General features: G+C 41.7%; 1 protein-coding gene across 5 annotated transcripts in view; it reads left to right on the forward strand.

Moving 5' to 3' along the window:
- Positions 1 to 617: 617 nt before the first annotated feature.
- The window catches only part of UBE2S (ubiquitin conjugating enzyme E2 S), a 49,320-nt gene continuing 31,068 nt past the window's right edge, over positions 618 to 18,869 (forward strand). For 2 of the 5 annotated variants that reach the window (XM_070729922.1, XM_070729921.1), the window contains exons 1-2: positions 5,902 to 6,117; positions 18,653 to 18,800. In XM_070729922.1, the coding sequence (XP_070586023.1) occupies positions 6,115 to 6,117; positions 18,653 to 18,800 (151 nt within the window). In that variant the 5' untranslated portion in view covers positions 5,902 to 6,114. Of the gene's footprint in view, positions 690 to 1,033; positions 1,353 to 5,638; positions 6,118 to 18,652; positions 18,801 to 18,869 lie in introns of those variants that run through there. The other 3 variants (XM_070729920.1, XM_070729919.1, XM_070729924.1) reach the window with 3 other exon arrangements.

The raw sequence follows: 18,869 nt of genomic DNA on the forward strand, positions 1-18,869 counted from the left end.
GTTCTCCAGCCAGCTATGCTCCATTCCATTCTCCACCTGATCCATTCAGGTTCCCTGCTGGAGAATTCTGGGAGTCGAAGTCCACAAGTCTTAAAGGGGCCAAGTTTGAAGACCTCTGTACTAGACAATAGGTCTACCAGGGCAACCTGCTACTTAAGAGGAGCTGAAAATATTTTGGCCTACTAATGGTGTTTATGAAATGACTGGATGACAAGTCTAGTCCTTGCTTAACGACCCTAAACAACCCAAATACTGTATGTTGCTAAGTGAAGAAGTAGCTAAGTGGGAAATCATGAGATTGTAACTGAGTGGAAAGAAACATGATTACAGGTAATCCGTTATTTACAACAACAGTTGGGACCAGAAGTTATATCACCATGTGAAACAGCCATTGAGAGCCATTACATAACCATGCCCAATTTTACAAACAGTTGTTAAATGAATCATGCAGCTGTTAAATGAATCTGGTTTCCCCCATCGGCTTGTTAGAAGCCAGCTGGGACAGCCACAGCTGGCAATCACATGACCCCCCCCAGAATGCTGTAAATGTTGTAAATACAAATTGGTTGCCAAGCACCCAAATTGCAACCATATGTCTGAGGACAATTTGCAATGATTGTAAGTATGAGAAGCCGGATAACAACATGCTATGTGATTGTGGAGAGACCCAAAGCCCAGCCCATCTACTGGTATGGTGGCTACTACCAAAATCATGTACAGTACTAATAATGACTTTGTTTTGGCCAATGACCAGAAGATGGTTTCATTCTGGCAATTTGTAGTATGTCTTGCTGCGTGAATGGGAATGAATGATTTTAAATGTTATTAGAGTTTTTAAAGTTTTTTATTTATTTATTTTATTTTTATTTATTTATTATTTGGATTTGTATAGCTATATTATTTGGATTTTTTAAGATATGTACCGTATATTGTATATTGTTTTGATACGCTGTGAGCCGCCCCGAGTCCTTGGAGAGGGGTGGCATACAAATCCAACAAACAAACAAACAAATTTTATCTAGACATAGCAGAAGAAGAAGTCGGAGAACCAATTGCAAGTCACTTTTTTGGTGCGTCACAACTTTTGTCACAATGGCAAACACAAAACCAATCATGGTAAATCAAAAACTATCTGCGGTCAATTTCAAACTTTCACTTCTGCCTCCTAACCACTCCCCCCTCCCTTTGGAATTCTTGAAAGCCTGGTTACCTTCTTATTCACATCGAAACCAATGCAATCATTCTGGCAGCCTGAGGCTGGGAGTTGCAGGCACGCTATGCAGGCGTTACAGTACTCGCTTGAAATACCTTCCTCTGTGGACATGGAGCGGGGAGTGAAGCAAATGATTTGGGTAAGCAGTATATCCTTTAGAAGACAATATTTGTAGCTCAGGGCTAAACCGTGGTGTACTTGGTGGGCTCTGAGCTTGGTGGTTTCTTGCAGATGTTTCTTTACCAATTAGGTAACAACATCAGGGTTAGTATGGAGTCAGGTTTGCTTTCAATTTATAATATATTCTAGTGGCTTGCCCTTTTAGTGTTAATAGGAGTTATCCTGGTTGTTCTATAGTTGGCTGTTTACTATTAGCTTTTTCTGGCATGTCCTTGATTGGTTTGCTTTCTGATTGTTAGTCTGATGTTAATCTTGGTGGTAGTCACTGCTCATCTGGGGGTTGATTGCTGTGAGGAGTTGTTTAGAATTTTTTGTCCCCCTTTTGGCTCCTTGATTGTCTCTTTTGAATGTTATGCAGATGTTGTTTATGTCACTGTGCCTTTTGATGGCTGATTTTGTGAGAGAGCCAGACTTTCAGGAATTCTCTGGCATTTTGGACTTGGCTTGATCTGGGAATGGTCACAGAGTCTCAGTTGAAACTATGGTTAAATTGTCTACGTGTTTTCAGCTTTCATCATCTGATTGCTAGTGGGTATTCAATGAATGTGCACATTTTTTCTTTGCTGAACCTTTCCACTGACAGTGCACTCATGTTGTTTTTGATGCACAGAACAGCAAACAGCTTACTTTCTTGCAACCCCTTTCTCTCCAATCTGTCTGCTCTGCAGGTAGGGGAGGGGGGGGAAACCCAGATTAATACAGGACAACATGCACTAACCATAATAGTAATTGTGTGACTGGAGGATGCTGCAAAGGACAAAAAAAATGATCATGAAGTTATTTTGTCACCACCATTATAAGTTTGAACAGTCGCTGATCGGTGAACAAGTACCAACTACAAAAAAAGAAAGTCTGAAGCTACAAAAAATATATTGTTTGGCGGGCCCCAGGGGAAGAGCCTTTTCTGTGGTGGCCCCGGCCCTCTGGACCCAACTCCCCCCCCGGAGATTAGAATTGCCCCCACCCTCCCTGTCTTTCATAAACTACTCAAGACTCATTTATACCGCCAGGCATGGGGGAGTTGAGATATTCCTTCCCCCTAGGCCATTACAAGTTATGCATGGTATGTCTGTGTGTATGTTTGGTTTTATAATAAGGGCTTTTAGTTTGTTTTATTATTGGATTGTCACATGCTGTTTTTATCATTGTTGTTAGCCGCCCCGAGTCTACGGAGAGGGGTGGCATACAAATCCAATAAAAAATTATTATTATTATTATTATTATTATTATTATTATTATTATTATTATATCGGGAGCATGGGATGTAAGAAGCATGAACAGGGAAATCTCAAAACAAAGAAAAATTAAATGAAACAATTGTATACCTTTTAGACCAACAAATTGAGGTGGACTAGAGTTGAACACTTTCAGACAAGGATCACGATTAGCACATTATAAACAATGATCATCATTGCTGTAGATAGGAAAGGTATAACAAGCAGTGTACTTTGTTGGCTATAAGGCAATTTGTGATTGAATAATATCAATCAGACTTTATGGTGTTGGTAGAAATATCCATCCGGTTCAATTCCAAGCCGGGAGAAAGTCACTGGAGACAAAATGGTGGCTGGAGGCTGAATTGAAAGGATTGAAAAGAGGGTCCATTTATTAATGAAGCAGAACCACCAAGCACCTATGATTCTGGATAGCTGACCACATGGAGGTGAGAGTGTGAGGGTGTTATACCTTCTCTTGGGCTTTACACTTTGAACTTCCTGTGCAAGAACATGTATTTTATTGGATATTGCAGACTGCCATGTGAGGTTATGTTTGTCTGAGATAAGTTTGGGTGATGTAATGTACTTAGGAGATAGCAATGCATGCGTTCTGTTTCTTTTGCTAGATAAAACTATTATGTCCTGGAAGATCATGTCTTAATACTATCACACTGAAGTTGAAGGTCTTTTGTCTTGTGGATAGGATGGCCCAGTCTTTCTTAATGGGCACCAAATATCTGTTGGAGGCAGGGAGCTGGGACTGAGTCTCCCTTAAGATTTCTCTTTTAGGAGAAATATAATATTCTGCCTGTTTAATATTTCCCAAAATATTTCATTCTTCTAGGAGAAGCGTGGGTGCTAACTGGACAACACTTTACTACGAGTATCATGTTTTTAAAATTCCTTTATCCAACACATTAAGCTGTGTTGACTGTTTTAAAAACCCAGCTATACATTCTATTGTCTATGCTATATTAGGAAGGTATGGAAATGCCTTATTCCATGATATTGACCACGAAAATCTAGATTACTGTACATCTGAACTCAGCAAAGAAATACAGAAAATGTGTCATCTGGGCTTTTCTGGGCTGCCAGAGGAACCCTTTGGTGGCACTTTAGGAGGATTTAGCAGTCCAGAGCGAATGAAGCATTGTCCTTTCTCTGGGTGCTTGGAGAGGGAATAAACCACTTTGCTGTGGTGACTCTCTCTCGCTGCCTTCCATACACCCGGCGTGAAGTTGCCTTCCGGAGTGTCTGGGTGCGGAAAGGCAAAAGGGGGCACTTCACCCCGGCCGGACGAACTGGGCTTCAGCTAAACCGAGGAGTCACCACAGTGTGAATGAAAAGCGCCAGCTACAAAGCGAGCGAGAGGAGAGCCCTTCAGCATGGGAAGGAAGAGGAAGCAGATAGCAGCAGCAGCAGCAGCAGCCGCCTTTTGGTCAAAGGAGAGGGAGGTTCTCCCCTCTTGCCCACCTGGGTTTCTCTTTCTGGCGCAGTGTATGGGAGGCAGCCTCGTGCCAGGTGTATGGGAGGCGTGTGCTCCTCTTCGCCACCTCAGAGTCCCTCTTTTTTTAAAAAAGCCTTAAAGTTTTGGATTTTTTTGATTCTCCTCCCCTCACTTTTCCTTCAGCAGCAACTGTCCTCCTCTTCTTCCTCCTCCTCCTCCAAATTCCAAGCTTTTATTTCTTTCCTAATGGGTTTGCACACATTATTTGCTTTTACATTGATTCCTATTTAGTCCATAAATTTAAGCCAGTTGTCAAGCCTCTGAATTTTGATATGATATGACCCTAAGGATGATGCACTGCTCGTAAGTGTGAAAAATGATCATAAATCATTTTTTTCAATGCCATTGTAACTTTGAATTGTCATTAAATGAATACAGTGGTACCTCTACTTAAGAACTTATTCGTTCAGTGACCAGGTTCTTCAGTAGACAAATTTGTAAATAGAAGCAATTTTAAGTGGGAGGAAAAGTGTGATAGGAATGATGAGAAAAAACTAGCAGTAATAGTAGTGCAGACTTAGTAAATAGTTTGACAGTGTTGAGGGAAATATTTATTTAGCAGAGTGATGGTGTTCGGGAAAAAAACTGTTCTTGTGCCTAGTTGTCTTGGTGTGCAGTGCTCTGTAGCGACGTTTTGAGGGTAGGAGTTGAAACAGTTTATGTCCAGGATGTGAGGGGTCAGTAAATATTTTTCACAGCCCTCTTTTTTGTGCAGTATACAGGTCCTCAATGGAAGGCAGGTTGGCAGCAATATTTTCTTTCTGTGAGATATTAAAAGCAGCTGCTCAGGTAGCGTAGCCGGGGAACGACTTTCGAACTTTATTCGTTTTAGCCAATCTGATGCCCTTCAGGTATTTTGAAATAAAACCGGGGAGTTGGCGGTATACAAATTTAATTAAACAAATAAATTAAATAAATAAACACGTGCCATTTTCCAAACGCCCTGAGGAGTCTGGGAGTTGTAGTCCCGGAACATAGGAAGGTTGAAAAAAAAATCATATTCAGAAGGGGAGAAGGGTGTGTAAACGGTTGTGCCTGAGCAGTGTTTCGTTTTTCCTGTCAAAACCTCATATCATTCCCTGTCCTTGTGCATTATCAGTATTGTACCGACATTTTAAATAAACGTTCTCCGTTTTAATTAGATGCGTCTTCTGCCTAGTGGGCGGGATTATTTTTTTCCCTTTGACCAATTAGGACCCTGCCCGCTTTGTTTGAATAAGAGGATTAAAAAGGCTTTCCTCGTTGGCTACTTTGTCGTCGTCCATTGGCTGCACGGCCACCTGAATTGCGATTCTTTTTTACGCGAGCGCCTTTAGGCCACGCTTGCATGTTATTGGCAAAGCTTCCCATCAATCGAACAATTTGAAACCGCCCCTCGTCTAGTTCCTTCTCACAACCGTTACTAGATCAACCACCTTCCCTTTAAATTGCCACTTTGCCCCAAGCGTTCATATTCAAATTCCTCCAATCAAGTTCCGTGGCTCCGCCTCCCTACTATGCCTATTCCCATTGGCTGCCGACTGTCGCGGACATTGGTTGTCAACGGTTCTCAGCGAGGAAAGGACCCAAGACGGGAGGGGGATGGACCGGACTCCCTCCGTTCTTATGGGCCTGATTGGGTAGCCGGGGTTCTAAAGGGGTGTGGCTGATCTTGACCGAGGGGTATAAAATCGTTTGTTGGTCAGAGGCCACCCTCATTAAAGTGAGGGTGGCAGAGTTGAGTTGGGGGGTGACTCTCAGAGGGGGAGCAGGAGGGAGAAGAAGTGGGGGGTGGGTGGGGTGACTGGGAAAATATCCTGAAAATATACGTTTGCAAACTTCCTAAACAAGAAGATCCAGCATCCACTCACGGGAGGGGCTATCTGAATCCCCAAGTCAATTAAAGATAGGTTCCTTGATCAGAAGGGATCGAAGTATCGATTAAGACGCGTATGTGAGCCCTCCTGAGGTCAGGGTAAATCGCGATACTTTGCAACGTCTGGTGCAGACCCAACACAATGGTGAGTGGCTTTTAGTGCTGGGTGTCCCACTGGTTCGAAGTTTGGAGCTTGGTACCTCTGGGACTCCCCAGAACTTGGGTAGGTTTACACTTGGGTAACTTTCGGGATATGGGTAAACTTTAACGGACGGTGAACTTGAACTCTTGACACAAAAAGCAGAATCTGGAGGGCTTACATGGTTGTGCTGTGCAGGCACACGTGCAAGTGCAAAAACCCAGTAGGATGGAGTGTCTTTTTATGCATGAGTATGCTTCTAACTAGGAACCAAAATTTGGAGTTGCTTTGTGCAAGATTTTGTGATCTTAGGGCTTCTGATGAGCATTAGATTTCTACACATCTGAAAATGTGCAAACAAGTTATCCAAGTTTTATTTGGGGACAGGATTGTTATCGTTCAGTATTGGGTGCAGAGCAGGTCTCAGATCTACTGTATGTTGGAAGTTACATTGAGATAAATGATTGTGGGTGGGATATAATAGTATTTGCATGAAAATGGACCCAAATTCTTCTTTTGAGGGGTGGCATGGCCTTTAGTCTTTCTGAACCATTCAGTTAACATTTTAGATCTTTGCAGCTTAAATAGTTTGAAGAAGTATAAAGTTTGGTTTAGACACTACGGGATGTCCATGAAGTATGTCACATTTCAAACTAATGTTTTAAGTTACTTTTCTTTATTTCTTTGTTCTAACTTTATTGTCTCCTCCTAGTTCTTCCCCTGAAACAAGCATGGCGTATCTTACCGTTCTTATGAAAACACATTTTCTGGAGCTCAGAGGATGATCTTTTTTTAAAACCCCCCCCCCCCCACAAATACTTATACAGAAAAGTAGATTTCTAACCATTGTAAGGGAAATAGATTTCTAAACACTAACTACATAAATAAGCTCGATTTTTCTGGGATGCAGTGCTATTAAGACAACTTCTAGCACATCTTAACATAAGATATTCTGGATCTGGATAATTGTTAAAATGGTGTGCTTTTTTTAACTAGATGTCCCCTTTTTTTAAAAAAAGTGGGCATCTAGGTAATTGCATGTTTTCTTCCTGCTAGATACGAGAGGTTGCCACTTTTTTCAAAGGAATATTCCATATTTGAGAGATCCTTGGTTCTCCCCGTAATTGACATTGATAGTGATGCTAACACTAGGACTGATGTTACCTAGTTTGGATAAGGAGATATCTGCAAGAAAATAGCAAGCTCGGAGAGCAAAAAGGACCATGTCAACCTTGAGCTACAAATATTCTTTATTCCATATTTGTCAACTTTTTCACTCATTAGTACTGTAAATGTGGGTTGTAGTAATCAAAGCTGTGACTCTTAGTGGTTTCATTAACAAATTAAGATCAGTGTTAATCTTTTAAAAGTCTTTTGCTCTGATATCCATTTATGCCTCTAGCTTTCTTCAATGCACAGTTGTATTTGTGTGCACTATTCCACATACCCTTTTAAATATTTTATCTCGGTATTGGAATCTGCAGTCTCTGAGCTTTTGCATACTTTCAAGTGTATTTAAATTTGCCCTTTTGTCAAGGGGTCAGGCTTGGCAACTAATATATGGCAGTGGAGGGGGACTTTACTGAAGATTGAAGGTGCCTCTGGGTGCAGGATGGAACTAAGATTCTCTGCTAACCTGAGCATTTGGATTTCATTGAGTGCTTTTTTAATGTGAGGGGGTAAAGCACTTTTCTTGTAGGGATAGTACTTGGCATCCATATTATGGCCCAGCAGCTTGGTCTTTAAGCAAAGGATGTAAGTGAAACCAGGACCACAATTTTATTTCAACTTTTGTTTCCTTTACAGATTTGAGAAGTAAACTCAAGGATTAGTCATCAAGTTACTTTTTCATCATTGTCTCAGTTGTGAAGTGTCACTAAACAGGGACAAACTAATTTCTAAGTTTTCTATGCCTATGTAGGGAAACTGGGAGCGTTCGGATAGGTGATATCAACTCCCCCCTCCCCCCGGGAGATTAGGTTTGCCCCCACCCTCCTTGCCTTTCGCAAACTCCTCAAAACCCATCTTTGTCACCAGGCATGGGGAAATTGATTCTCTTGGGCTGCTTCCGTTTTGTGTATGGTCTGTCTGAGATGCATGATTGTTTTTATATTAAGGGTTTTAAAGTGTTTGGATTTGTACTGTTTTTGTTGTGAGCCGCTCCAATTCTGCGGAGAGTGGCGGCATACAAATCTAATAAATAAATAAACCCACAACTATCTTAATGATTCTTTATATCAGGGGTGTCAAACTGGCCGCTCATGGGCTAAGTGCATCATGCGCAGGCCACACCTACCCCAGGTCCATGAAGAGGGAAAAGCAGCGCAAAATGTCACGTGACAGCAACATTATTTATTTATTATTTATTATTATTATTTATTATATTTGTATGCCGCCCTTCTCCGAAAACTTGGGGCGGCTGACACTTCATGACACTTCAAGTTTGACACCTGTGTTTTATATTATTCTCCTTGTTTTATTTGAGTGCACAGTATTTTTGTCTTGTTTTTATTCTGGAGAGAGAGCATTCTCATAACATCTAAAGTTATTCTACTTCTGTTTATACAGTCACTTCACAAGTCACTGACATAAGACAGGTGCAGTCCTTTCTCCATCATTGATGATAGATTGTTCTTCTGTAACATTTTTTAAATAGAAAAGAATCAGATTTTGTGGGGACAAACATTCCTAAAGAAAATAAGTAATAAAGAATATTGTTGCCAAGGCATCAATAACAGCTCTGTAGTGTAAAGTATCCTTTTCAAGTGACGAACTGTGTATTAAGGTACTGCTTTTCATTAGAGGAGTTCAAGGCCCCAAGAATGTGTGCAGCTGTATTTACACTTTGGCAAAGGGGTATTTTAATGTACAACCCAAGGGTATTCTATTGTAGCAATGTTTCTCACCATTCTACCATCATACATGCTTTTGTGACTATGACAATGAATTAATGTGGACTTAAAAATATAGAAAGGGGGGCCCATGATTAACCCCAGAGATTAACCATGGGTTGTCTTCAAATGGAAGCAGCAAACGTTTAGGGAAAGCAGAAAAGTCATGGCACAGAAAGTCCTGCTCCTTTTGTATTTTATTTTCCTTTTTAAAAAAAAGGTGTGTTTAGAACTAAACCACTTCTCAAACATCTCAAGTCATCAAACATTTTGAAAGAGGAATATGGTACTATTTCAACTGTCAAAAACATGTAGTTCATCTTGATTTGTCAGAAAGATTAAAAATGCCAATTTCTGAAATATTTATTTGAGATTCTAGAACTGATAGTAAAAAATAGTTGGATGTACCTATAGAAAACCTGAGGGTTTCTATAGTCTGATGTCACAAAGTACAGGATGTTTCCCTTAGTAACTCTTTGTGTAGTTTATGCTGTCTATTCAGTGTTTGCAGCCAGAAAAATCCCTTGAATTCTTTCTGATCTTCTTGTGGTTATGTATAGTTGACTGGTGTCCAAAACCTAGTAAAGGTAGTCCTCAATTTACAACCACAGTTGAGCTGAAAATTTCTGTTGCTAAGTGAGACATTTGTTGAGTGAGTTTTGCCCCATTTTACGATCTTTCTTGCCACAATTGTTAAGTGAATCACTGCAGTTGATAAGGTAGTAACCCAGTTGTTAAGTGAATCTGGCTTCCCATTGACTTTGCTTGTCAGAAGGTCACAGAAGATGATGGACATGATCTTGGAACACAGCAACGGTCATAAGTATGAAACAGTTGCCAAGCATATGAATTTTCATCATATGATCATGGTGATACTGGAAAGATTATAACTGCGAAAAACGCTCATAACTTACTTTTTTCAATGCAGTTGTAACTTTGAACAGTTACTAAATGAACTGCTGTAAGTCAGGACTATCTGTAAGCGGTGAAGCTTCTCTTGATGTTACAAAATTCTGACCCTTGTTCAGTGCAATTCAATTTTTGCATGATTGGCAGTATGACATGTGGATGCCTTAGGTTCTACACTTTCAGATGGTGGTTTGTGAAACCTTGCAATACAGCTTTTCAAGATTTCATTTTAAAATTTGTTTTGGAAGTTAGAAGTTGAACATTAAAAAAAGCAATATGCAAAATCACAGCATGAATTCTAGTGCCTGAAATAGTTGGCTGATTAGGAATACTCTATATTTGTTTAATGGGAGGAAGTTCTTCTCTCAGGTGTGCAAAATATTTGGCATTTGAGACAGTCATGTGTCATCCAAAATGAACTTAAAAATTCTTTCAAAGTGATAGTCTTGCCTGTTTCAGACAGTAACTATTATGCAAAATAGTGCGTTTCAAATTGTAAATTATTGTATGTGCCATCCCCTCCCATCCTCATGCATGCGCGCGCACACAATCCTTTAGCCTCATGGACGTCCCAAAAGGCAAATGATAAATTGTTTATGATCATTGATTAGTAAGAACCTATGGGATAGATTAAGTTCAGAATAAGTGATTGCCACAAGAAAGATTTTAAAACTGCTCTGATTCTAATTCAGTGCTTAAATAGTCGAGGGGGGGCACATGCTCTTTTTTTTGCTGCAGGAAGTAGAACACATAGAATTCTTTATTGGCCAAGCGTGATTGCACACACAAGGAATTTGTCTTTGGTGCGTATGCTCTCAGTGTACATAAAAGAAAATATAAATTTGTCAAGAATCTTGAGGTACAACACTTAATGATTGTCATAGGGGGTCAAAAAAGCAATGAAGAAACAATATTAATAAAAATCTTAGGATACATGCAACAAGTTACAGTCAGTCAAAAGTTGGAGGAAATGGATTGATAGGAATGATGAGAAAAAAATAGTAGTAATAGAAGTGCAGACTTAGTAAATAGTTTGACAGTGTTGAGGGAATTATTTGTTTAGCAGAGTGATGGCATTCGTGGAAAAAAACTTATTGTGCATAGTTGTCTTGGTGTGCAGTGCTCTGTAGTGACATTTTGAGGGTAGGAGTTGAAACAATTTTTGTCCAGGATGTGAGGGGTCAGTAAGTATTTTCCCCGGCCTTTTTTTGACTCGTGCAGTATACGGGTCCTCAATGGAAGGCAGGTTGGCAGCAATTTTTTTTCTGCAGTTCTGATCCCCCAAAGTCTGTTGGGTTGCAGAACCAAACCAGAGAGTTATAGAGGTGCAGATGTCCTACTTGACACTTGTACTGGTACCTCCATCGCATTCCTCAGCGTTGTGTGCAGGGCAGTCCGTTCTAAAAGAAAACATCTTGTGAGTTCAATCAAACTTCTCAAACTCACAAGATGTTTTAATTTAGAATGGGCTGCCCTGGACACAATGCTGAGGAACACCATGGAGGTACTGGTACAAGTGTCAGGTAGGACGTGCATCTGACAGTGGGGCGCAATTTGGGGAAGTGGTGGTAAGTTGTCCAGGCCACGAGATGTACATCCTACTTGGCACTTGTACCGGTAGCTCCATCACGTTCTTCAGCGTTGTGTCCTGGGCAGCCCGTTCTAAAAGAAAACATCTTGTGAGTTCAATCTAATTTCTCAAAATTGGAAGACGTTTTCTTTTAGAACGTACTGCCCTGGACACAATGTGGAGGAGCTTTCTGTCCAAGTGTCAGGTAGGATGCACATGGAGAGTGAGGGTGCGAAATATTTACTTCTTCCTAGGGGTAGCAAAAAATAATTGAGAAGCACTATTCTAATCCAACGCTTTAATGCAAGAATAGGATGCAATTCTGCACCCTGGCAAGCAGCCACTTGAAGACATGAGGATAATCAGAACTGCAGAAAAAGCAATTGCTGCCAACCTGTCTTCCATTGGGGACCTGTACACTGCATGGGCTATCTTACTGCATATTAGTATAACACATGACTTCATCAACAAGCGGTATATGCAACTACTGCAACGTTCTTTACATGGGGCTACCTTTGTGTTCTGCCGGGCTCTCTGATAGGAGCCTCCCGAAAATTCAAGGATACAAATTTCAGACACACACACGTTTGAAAATTCAAAACAATGTTCTTTATCACAAAAGTCAAAATAAACTAAGCACTCTTTTTGTATTGCAAAGAGCACTCTTCCCAAAACAACCGGGTAGTCTGTACAATTTCCCTTAAGCAGTCATTAAGTACTTAGCTAGCAGCTGTGGAGAATCTTCACACCCTTTCTTCTTCCAACGAACACACACACACTCTGCTTTGGTTTCAAAGGCGTGAAAAAGCAACAAAGTCCAGCACACAAGATTCCTGACGATACTGCAACAGATATTCTTCCACAATGGCCAAACCCACATGTTGCTTTTTATAGCAGCAGCCCTAATTATTGGAGCCCCACCCAAACACAGGTGGCCTCCCTTATTTACTGTAATATGTTCGTACTTGGTCTCTTCTACGCATAAATCTGCCCTTGCGTGGGTCCAAAATGTCATCATCTGAAGCTATAGAAGATAAGGAAGATTGACTGCCTTGGCTGTGTGCCAAGCCCTCCTCTGCCGAGTTACTCCCACCTTCTTCTTCGTCCGAGGAAACTAAACTGATCTGATTCTGTCGGCAATAACACAGGCCTATGACATGTTGAATTTCCCCCTGCATCCACCTCCCCATTCCCTGGGGCAGGAGCTGGGCCAGAGCAAACCACAACACTTTGAAAAGTGTTCGGAAATTTCAAATCGTGCAGAACGCGGCTGGGAGAGCAATCATGTGCTTTCCCAGATATGCCCATGTCTTGTCAACACTCCGCAGCCTACCTAAGTGCCGATCAGTTTCCGGTCTCAATTCAAAGTGTTGGTTATGACCTATAAGGGCCTACATGGCATCGGACCAGAATACCTCTGGGACTGCCTTCTGCCACATGAATCCCAGCGACCGATTAGGTCCCACAGAGTTGGCCTTCTCCAGGTCCCGTCGACTAAACAATGTCGTCTGGCAGGACCCTGGGGAAGAGCCTTCTTTGGTGGCCCCGGCCCTCTGGAATCAACACCCCCCGGGAGATCAGGACTGCCCCCACTCTTCTTGCCTTTCATAAACTTGAAAATTCACTTATGTCACCAGGCATGGGGAAATTAGCACACCCCTTAACTATTGAGGTTTATGCATGGTTTGTTTGGTTTGTATGATTATTTCTTATACAGGTTTTTAAACTGATGGGCAGGTTCCATTATAGTTGTAACTCAAAGACTGTCGGTAGTACAGCAGTTCCACAATGGCAGGATGGCCAAAGGATTGAATGCAGTAGTGCAGTGATGGCAAACCTTTTTGGTTTGCGCGCCAAAAGATGGGGGGGGGGGGGTCATGTGCATTCCCACACCCATCATTCCATGCAGTCCCCCCGCACATGAGCCCCCTCCCTCCTGGCACACAATAGCACACCTGTTTTTTGCTCTCCCCAAGCTCCAGAGCCTTTGTAGGAAACTGGGGTGGGTGAAAATGGCTTCCCCCAACCCCTCCGGAGGCTGAAAACAGGCTGTTTCCCAACTCTCAGTGGGCCCTGAATGCCTGAAAATCAGCTGGCCGGCAAACACATGCATGCTGTACCTGAGCTCACGTACCCACCGACAGGGCTCCACGTGCCACAGGTTCACCATCACAGCAGTAGTGAGTTCTAAATCCTATCCCTACTAGCTTGCACAAGCATGCACATGTGACAGAAGCAGGTAGACACAGCCTCCCACTGCTGCCACTCCCGGTCTGCAGAATCGTGCCAAACAAGGAGCAACCCACCGCTGGTTGGATGGCAGAGAATTCTGCAAGGTGTAAGGAATGCACCCACCTACTCCTCCAACACAGAACCCAAAAGGCAAAAATTATAGGCAGTAGTGCAGTTTTAATTAATCTTGGTAACAACCTTTCCTTGGTAGTGTCCAATTGAAACAGAAATCAACTGTAAAATAGAAACATAGAAGACTGACAGCAGAAAAAGACCTCATGATCCATCTAGTCTGCCCTTATACTATCTCCTGTATTTTATCTTAGGATGGATATATGGTTATCCCAGGCATGTTTAAATTCAGTTACTGTGGATTTATCTACCACGTCTGCTGGAAGTTTGTTCCAAGGATCTACTACTCTTTCAGTCAAATAATATTTTCTCATGTTGCTTTTGATCTTTCCCCCAACTAACTTCAGATTGTGTCCCCTTGTTCTTGTGTTCACTTTCCTATTAAAAACACTTCCCTCCTGAACCTTATTTAACCCTTTGACATATTTAAATCCTTCTGTCCTCCAGACTATACAGATTGAGTTCATTAAATCTTTCCTGATATGTTTAATGCTTAAGACCTTCCACCATTTTTGTAGCCCGTCTTTGGACCCGTTCCATTTTGTCAATATCTTTTTGTAGGTGAGGTCTCCAGAACTGAACACAGTACCCCAAATGTGGTCTCACCAGCGCTCTATATAGCGGGATCACAATCCCCCTCTTCCTGCTTCTTATACCTCTAGCTATGCAGCCAAGGTATAACAAGCAGGAAGAGGGAGATTGTGATCCCGCTATCAAAAGCAACATGAGAAAATATTATTTTACTGGAAGAATAGTAGCAGAGGAAGAGTAATACCAAAGGCAAGTTCTTCTTTCAATTGAGATTTTAGTCCAGGAACAAAACAGTCTACATAGCCAAAGTGCTCATTACCCTTCTATGAAAATGCAGGCTGGTTATTGAACACATGCAAGACAACTCAGCCATTTCCACATGTCCTGGCTTCACAGAATGTTAGGTATCAGATAACTAAAGTACCAAACACTGACGTTTTCTCTAGAGCAGAAATTCCCATCCCCACAATCTATAGACCGGTACCCGTCTGCAGCATGCCAGAAACAAGGCCACTCAAACAAATGAAGCACCATCCGTGCGATCCAAGCAGCACATGAAACCATCCCCCCTCTGATCTGCGGAAAAACCCCTTTCCACAAAACTGGTCCTTGGTGCCCAAACATTTGGGGAACTCTGCTCTAGAGCAGAGATTATTATTATTATTATTATTATTATTATTATTATTATTATTATTATTAATTAGATTTGTATGCCCCCCCCTCCGAAGACTCGGGGCAGCTCACAACAGCAAAACAGTACAAATCCAATAGTTAAAAACAATTTAAAACAAAAAACAATCATACACCTCAGACAAACCATACATAAAACGGAAACAGCCCAAGGAATCAATTTCTCCATGCCTGACAGCAGAGGTGGGTTTTAAGGAGTGTGTGTGTGTGTGTGTGTGTGTGTGTGTGTGTGTATAGCCTATGTCTATCCATCATTAGACTGTTCTATTTGCATCTTGGTTTGGGTGGATTTTTAAAAAAATTCATGGATTACAAACCAAGGATGTAAAATTGGTGGGAAACACTGATTCTGGGCCATCTCTGCACGCATATGAATGGCTTCCCATTCTCTTCATATAATTAGGTGCTTATTTGCTATTTAGAATGAGGTATAGTGGTCTTTTGCATCAGTGTTCTTTTAAACTTTTCATTTTCTTTTCATTAATGAAAAGAAAACATCTAAAATATTCTTACTCTCAAGTTCATCTTGTTAATTATATGGAAACAAAGGCATCCAATTATAAGAGACTACCAATTCTCGCTTGCTGGAATGAGCAGGTGAGCTTTCTAATTAAAAGTTTGTTTAAGGTTCCATGTGAGTATTTACATGTCTTACAAGATGAGTGGTACAATTTAATAGGTAAAATGGGATCCCTGGGGTTTGGAGGTGATAATAGTTTAAAATAAAATGTTCATAAATAAATTTTGCCTTCTACATATAGGTGGCCCTTGACTTAAAACCTTAATAAAGCCTGGAATTATGGTTCTAAATCCTGCTGGTTGTTAAGTGGGTTGCCCATGAATGCACCTGATTTTACAACCATTTTTGAGACCGTCGTTAAATGCGTTGTAAAGTTAATGCCACTATTGTTAAGCAAATCCATTGTCCGCAATGGGTGTTTTTTTGCTGGAAAGCAGAAGTAAATACTGATTCCTGCAAAAAAAAAGTCGTAAAAAATTTCATGTTTTGGGTCCCGGCAAATTGCTGGTTGTCGAGCTCTCAAAATTGATCATGTGACTGTAGGAGGGGCAGCCATTAGAACATTGAATCTGGGTCATAAGTAGCCCTGGAGAGGCCCATCATAACTAAGTGACCAATCGTAAATCGACCACCTGTATCAGGCATATTGATGCTGGGCGTTGATAGGGGAAAGTGCATATTGGAAATGGATGTCCCATATTTCATGAATTATTTGTACAGTGATACCTTGTCTTACAAACTTAATTGGTTCCGGGACGAGATTCTTAAGGTGAAAAGTTTGTAAGACGAAACAATGTTTCCCATAGGAATCAATGGAAAAGCGATTAATGCGTGCAAGCCCAAAATTCACCCCCTTTGCCAGCCGAATCGCCCGTTTTTGCACTGCTGGGATTCCCCTGAGGCTCCCCTCCATGGGAAACCCCACCTCCGGACTTTTGTGGTTTTGCGATGCTGCAGGGGAATCCCAGCATCACAAAAATGAGCGCTTTGCTGGCAATGGAAGTCTGGAGGTGGGGTTTCCCAGCGAAGGGAGCATCAGTGAAATCGCAGCATTGCAAAAACACTGAAGTCCTCGAATCCCCACCTCTGGACCTCTGTGTTTTTGCGATGCTGCGATTTCACTGAGGCTCCTCTCACTGGGAAACCCCACCCCCTGACTTCCGTTGCCAGCGAAGCACCCATTATTGCACTGCTGGATTCCCCTGCTGGGATTCCCCTGCAGCATCACAAAAACATGGAAGTCTGGAGGTGGGGTTTCCCATGGAGGGGAGCCTCAGGGAAATCCCAGCAGTGCAAAAACGGTTGCTTCGCTGGCAACAGAAGTATGGAGGCGGGGCATCCCAGCGGCGGCGGTGGGTTTGTAAGGTGACAATAGTTTGTAAGAGGAGGCAAAAAAATCATAAACCCTGGGTTTGTATCTCAAAAAGTTTGTGTGATGAGGCGTTTGTAAGATGAGGTATCACTGTATTTGTATTTATTAGATTTGTATGCTGCCCCTCTCCGAAGACTTATTTAGAACTACCCGTGGAAAACCCACATAAACGTGAGAAATGGCCATGCACAATGCTGCTTGGGTGGCCTGCATGATTCTTATTCCAAAATGACAAAACATGCAGGAAGTGTCATTTTTCTAACATATCTAAAAAGATGCAATCCTGGGATAAGATGACATCTGACTGGGAGGGAATTATGCTGAAATGGTGCTACTGAATGTTTCATTTTATCTTTTTTCGTATACACTCTTTAAGGATAATTCTTTAGGATTTGGATTTGTCCATTATTGCTTTTGAAGGAGTTAAGGTTGATTCAGGAATAAAAAGGAAAAAAAAACATGAAGTGAGACCAACAGATTCAAGAATCTCCCCATCTAGATGGGAGAAGGCAGAATCCATTTCAAGAGAAATAACATCTCTATTCTGCTCCCTTGTTAGAACGGATATATTAGGATGGATACCTGAGTCTGCTTGCTCCCAGGTTCCTTGTCTGTTTAAAATAGGAATAGGCAGTCTGCAATATTTCAGACTAAATTCAGAAATTGACTGTTCAAATCTCTATCAAGAATAAACCCTCAACTCCAGCTATCTACTGAGAATGCAAGAAAATGGAAGCAGAGAGAAAGAGGTGCAGAAAAATGAGGGGGAAGGAGAAGTGGAGGGAGACAGAAGGAAGATTTACTTGAAAAGATATTTTAAAAGTATGGTCACTTAGAACAAATAGCCTAATGTTTATGTTTATTTAGATTTGTATGCCGCCCCTCTCCGCAGACTCGGGGCGGCTCACAACAAAGTGAAAAAACAGTTTACAACAAATCTAAATTTCTACTAAAAACATTTTAAAAACCCCATTTTCTAAACACACATACATACACACATACCATTCATAAATTGTATATGCCCGGGAGAGATGTCTCAGTTCCCCCATGCCTGACGACACAGGTGGGTCTTAAGGAGCTTATGAAAGGCAAGGAGAGTAGGGGCAGTTCTAATCTCTGGGGGGAGTTGCTTCCAGAGGGCCGGGGCCGCCACAGAGAAGGCTCTTCCCCTGGGGCCCGCCAACCGACATTGTTTAATTGACGGGACCCGGAGAAGGCCCACTCTGTGGGACCTAATCGGTCGCTGGGATTCGTGCGGCAGCAGGCGGTCTCGGAGATATTCTGGTCCAGTGCCATGAAGGGCTTTAAAGGTCATAACCAACACTTTGAATTGTGACCGGAAGTTGATCGGCAACCAATGCAGACTGCGGAGTGTTGGTGAAACATGGGCATACCTAGGTAGGCCCATGACTGCTCTCGCAGCTGCATTTTGCACGATCTAATACATTTGAATGATTAATATATATATATATATATTTAAAAAAATATGTACAGGCTTTGGTTTCCTAAGTATTTTGAGGAAGACATTGTTGGGCAAAAGCTATTAAGTCCATAATAAAGATGCTACAGTGTCATGGAAAGTCTTTCATCAGTACTGTTTGTAACATTTTGACCCTTGCTGCATCCATTAAGATATTCCTTTAGAGGAGAGCCACATTCATTCTTTTACTCTCCCATCTCTCTCACTTCTTCAGAATTCCAATGTTGAAAACCTGCCTCCACAAGTGATCCGGCTGGTCTACAAGGAAGTCTCCACTCTAACATCAGACCCACCTGAGGGCATCAAGGTGTTCCCCAATGAGGAGGACATTACAGACGTGCAGGTCACCATTGAAGGACCCGGTAAGAGAGGGTTATTTGAAGAGGGGGTTTCTTTTAAGGGTCGCATCTCAAAATTGATCTGTAGTGATT

Source organism: Erythrolamprus reginae, chromosome Z (genome assembly GCF_031021105.1).
Source record: "Erythrolamprus reginae isolate rEryReg1 chromosome Z, rEryReg1.hap1, whole genome shotgun sequence".
Lineage (NCBI taxonomy): Eukaryota > Metazoa > Chordata > Lepidosauria > Squamata > Dipsadidae > Erythrolamprus > Erythrolamprus reginae.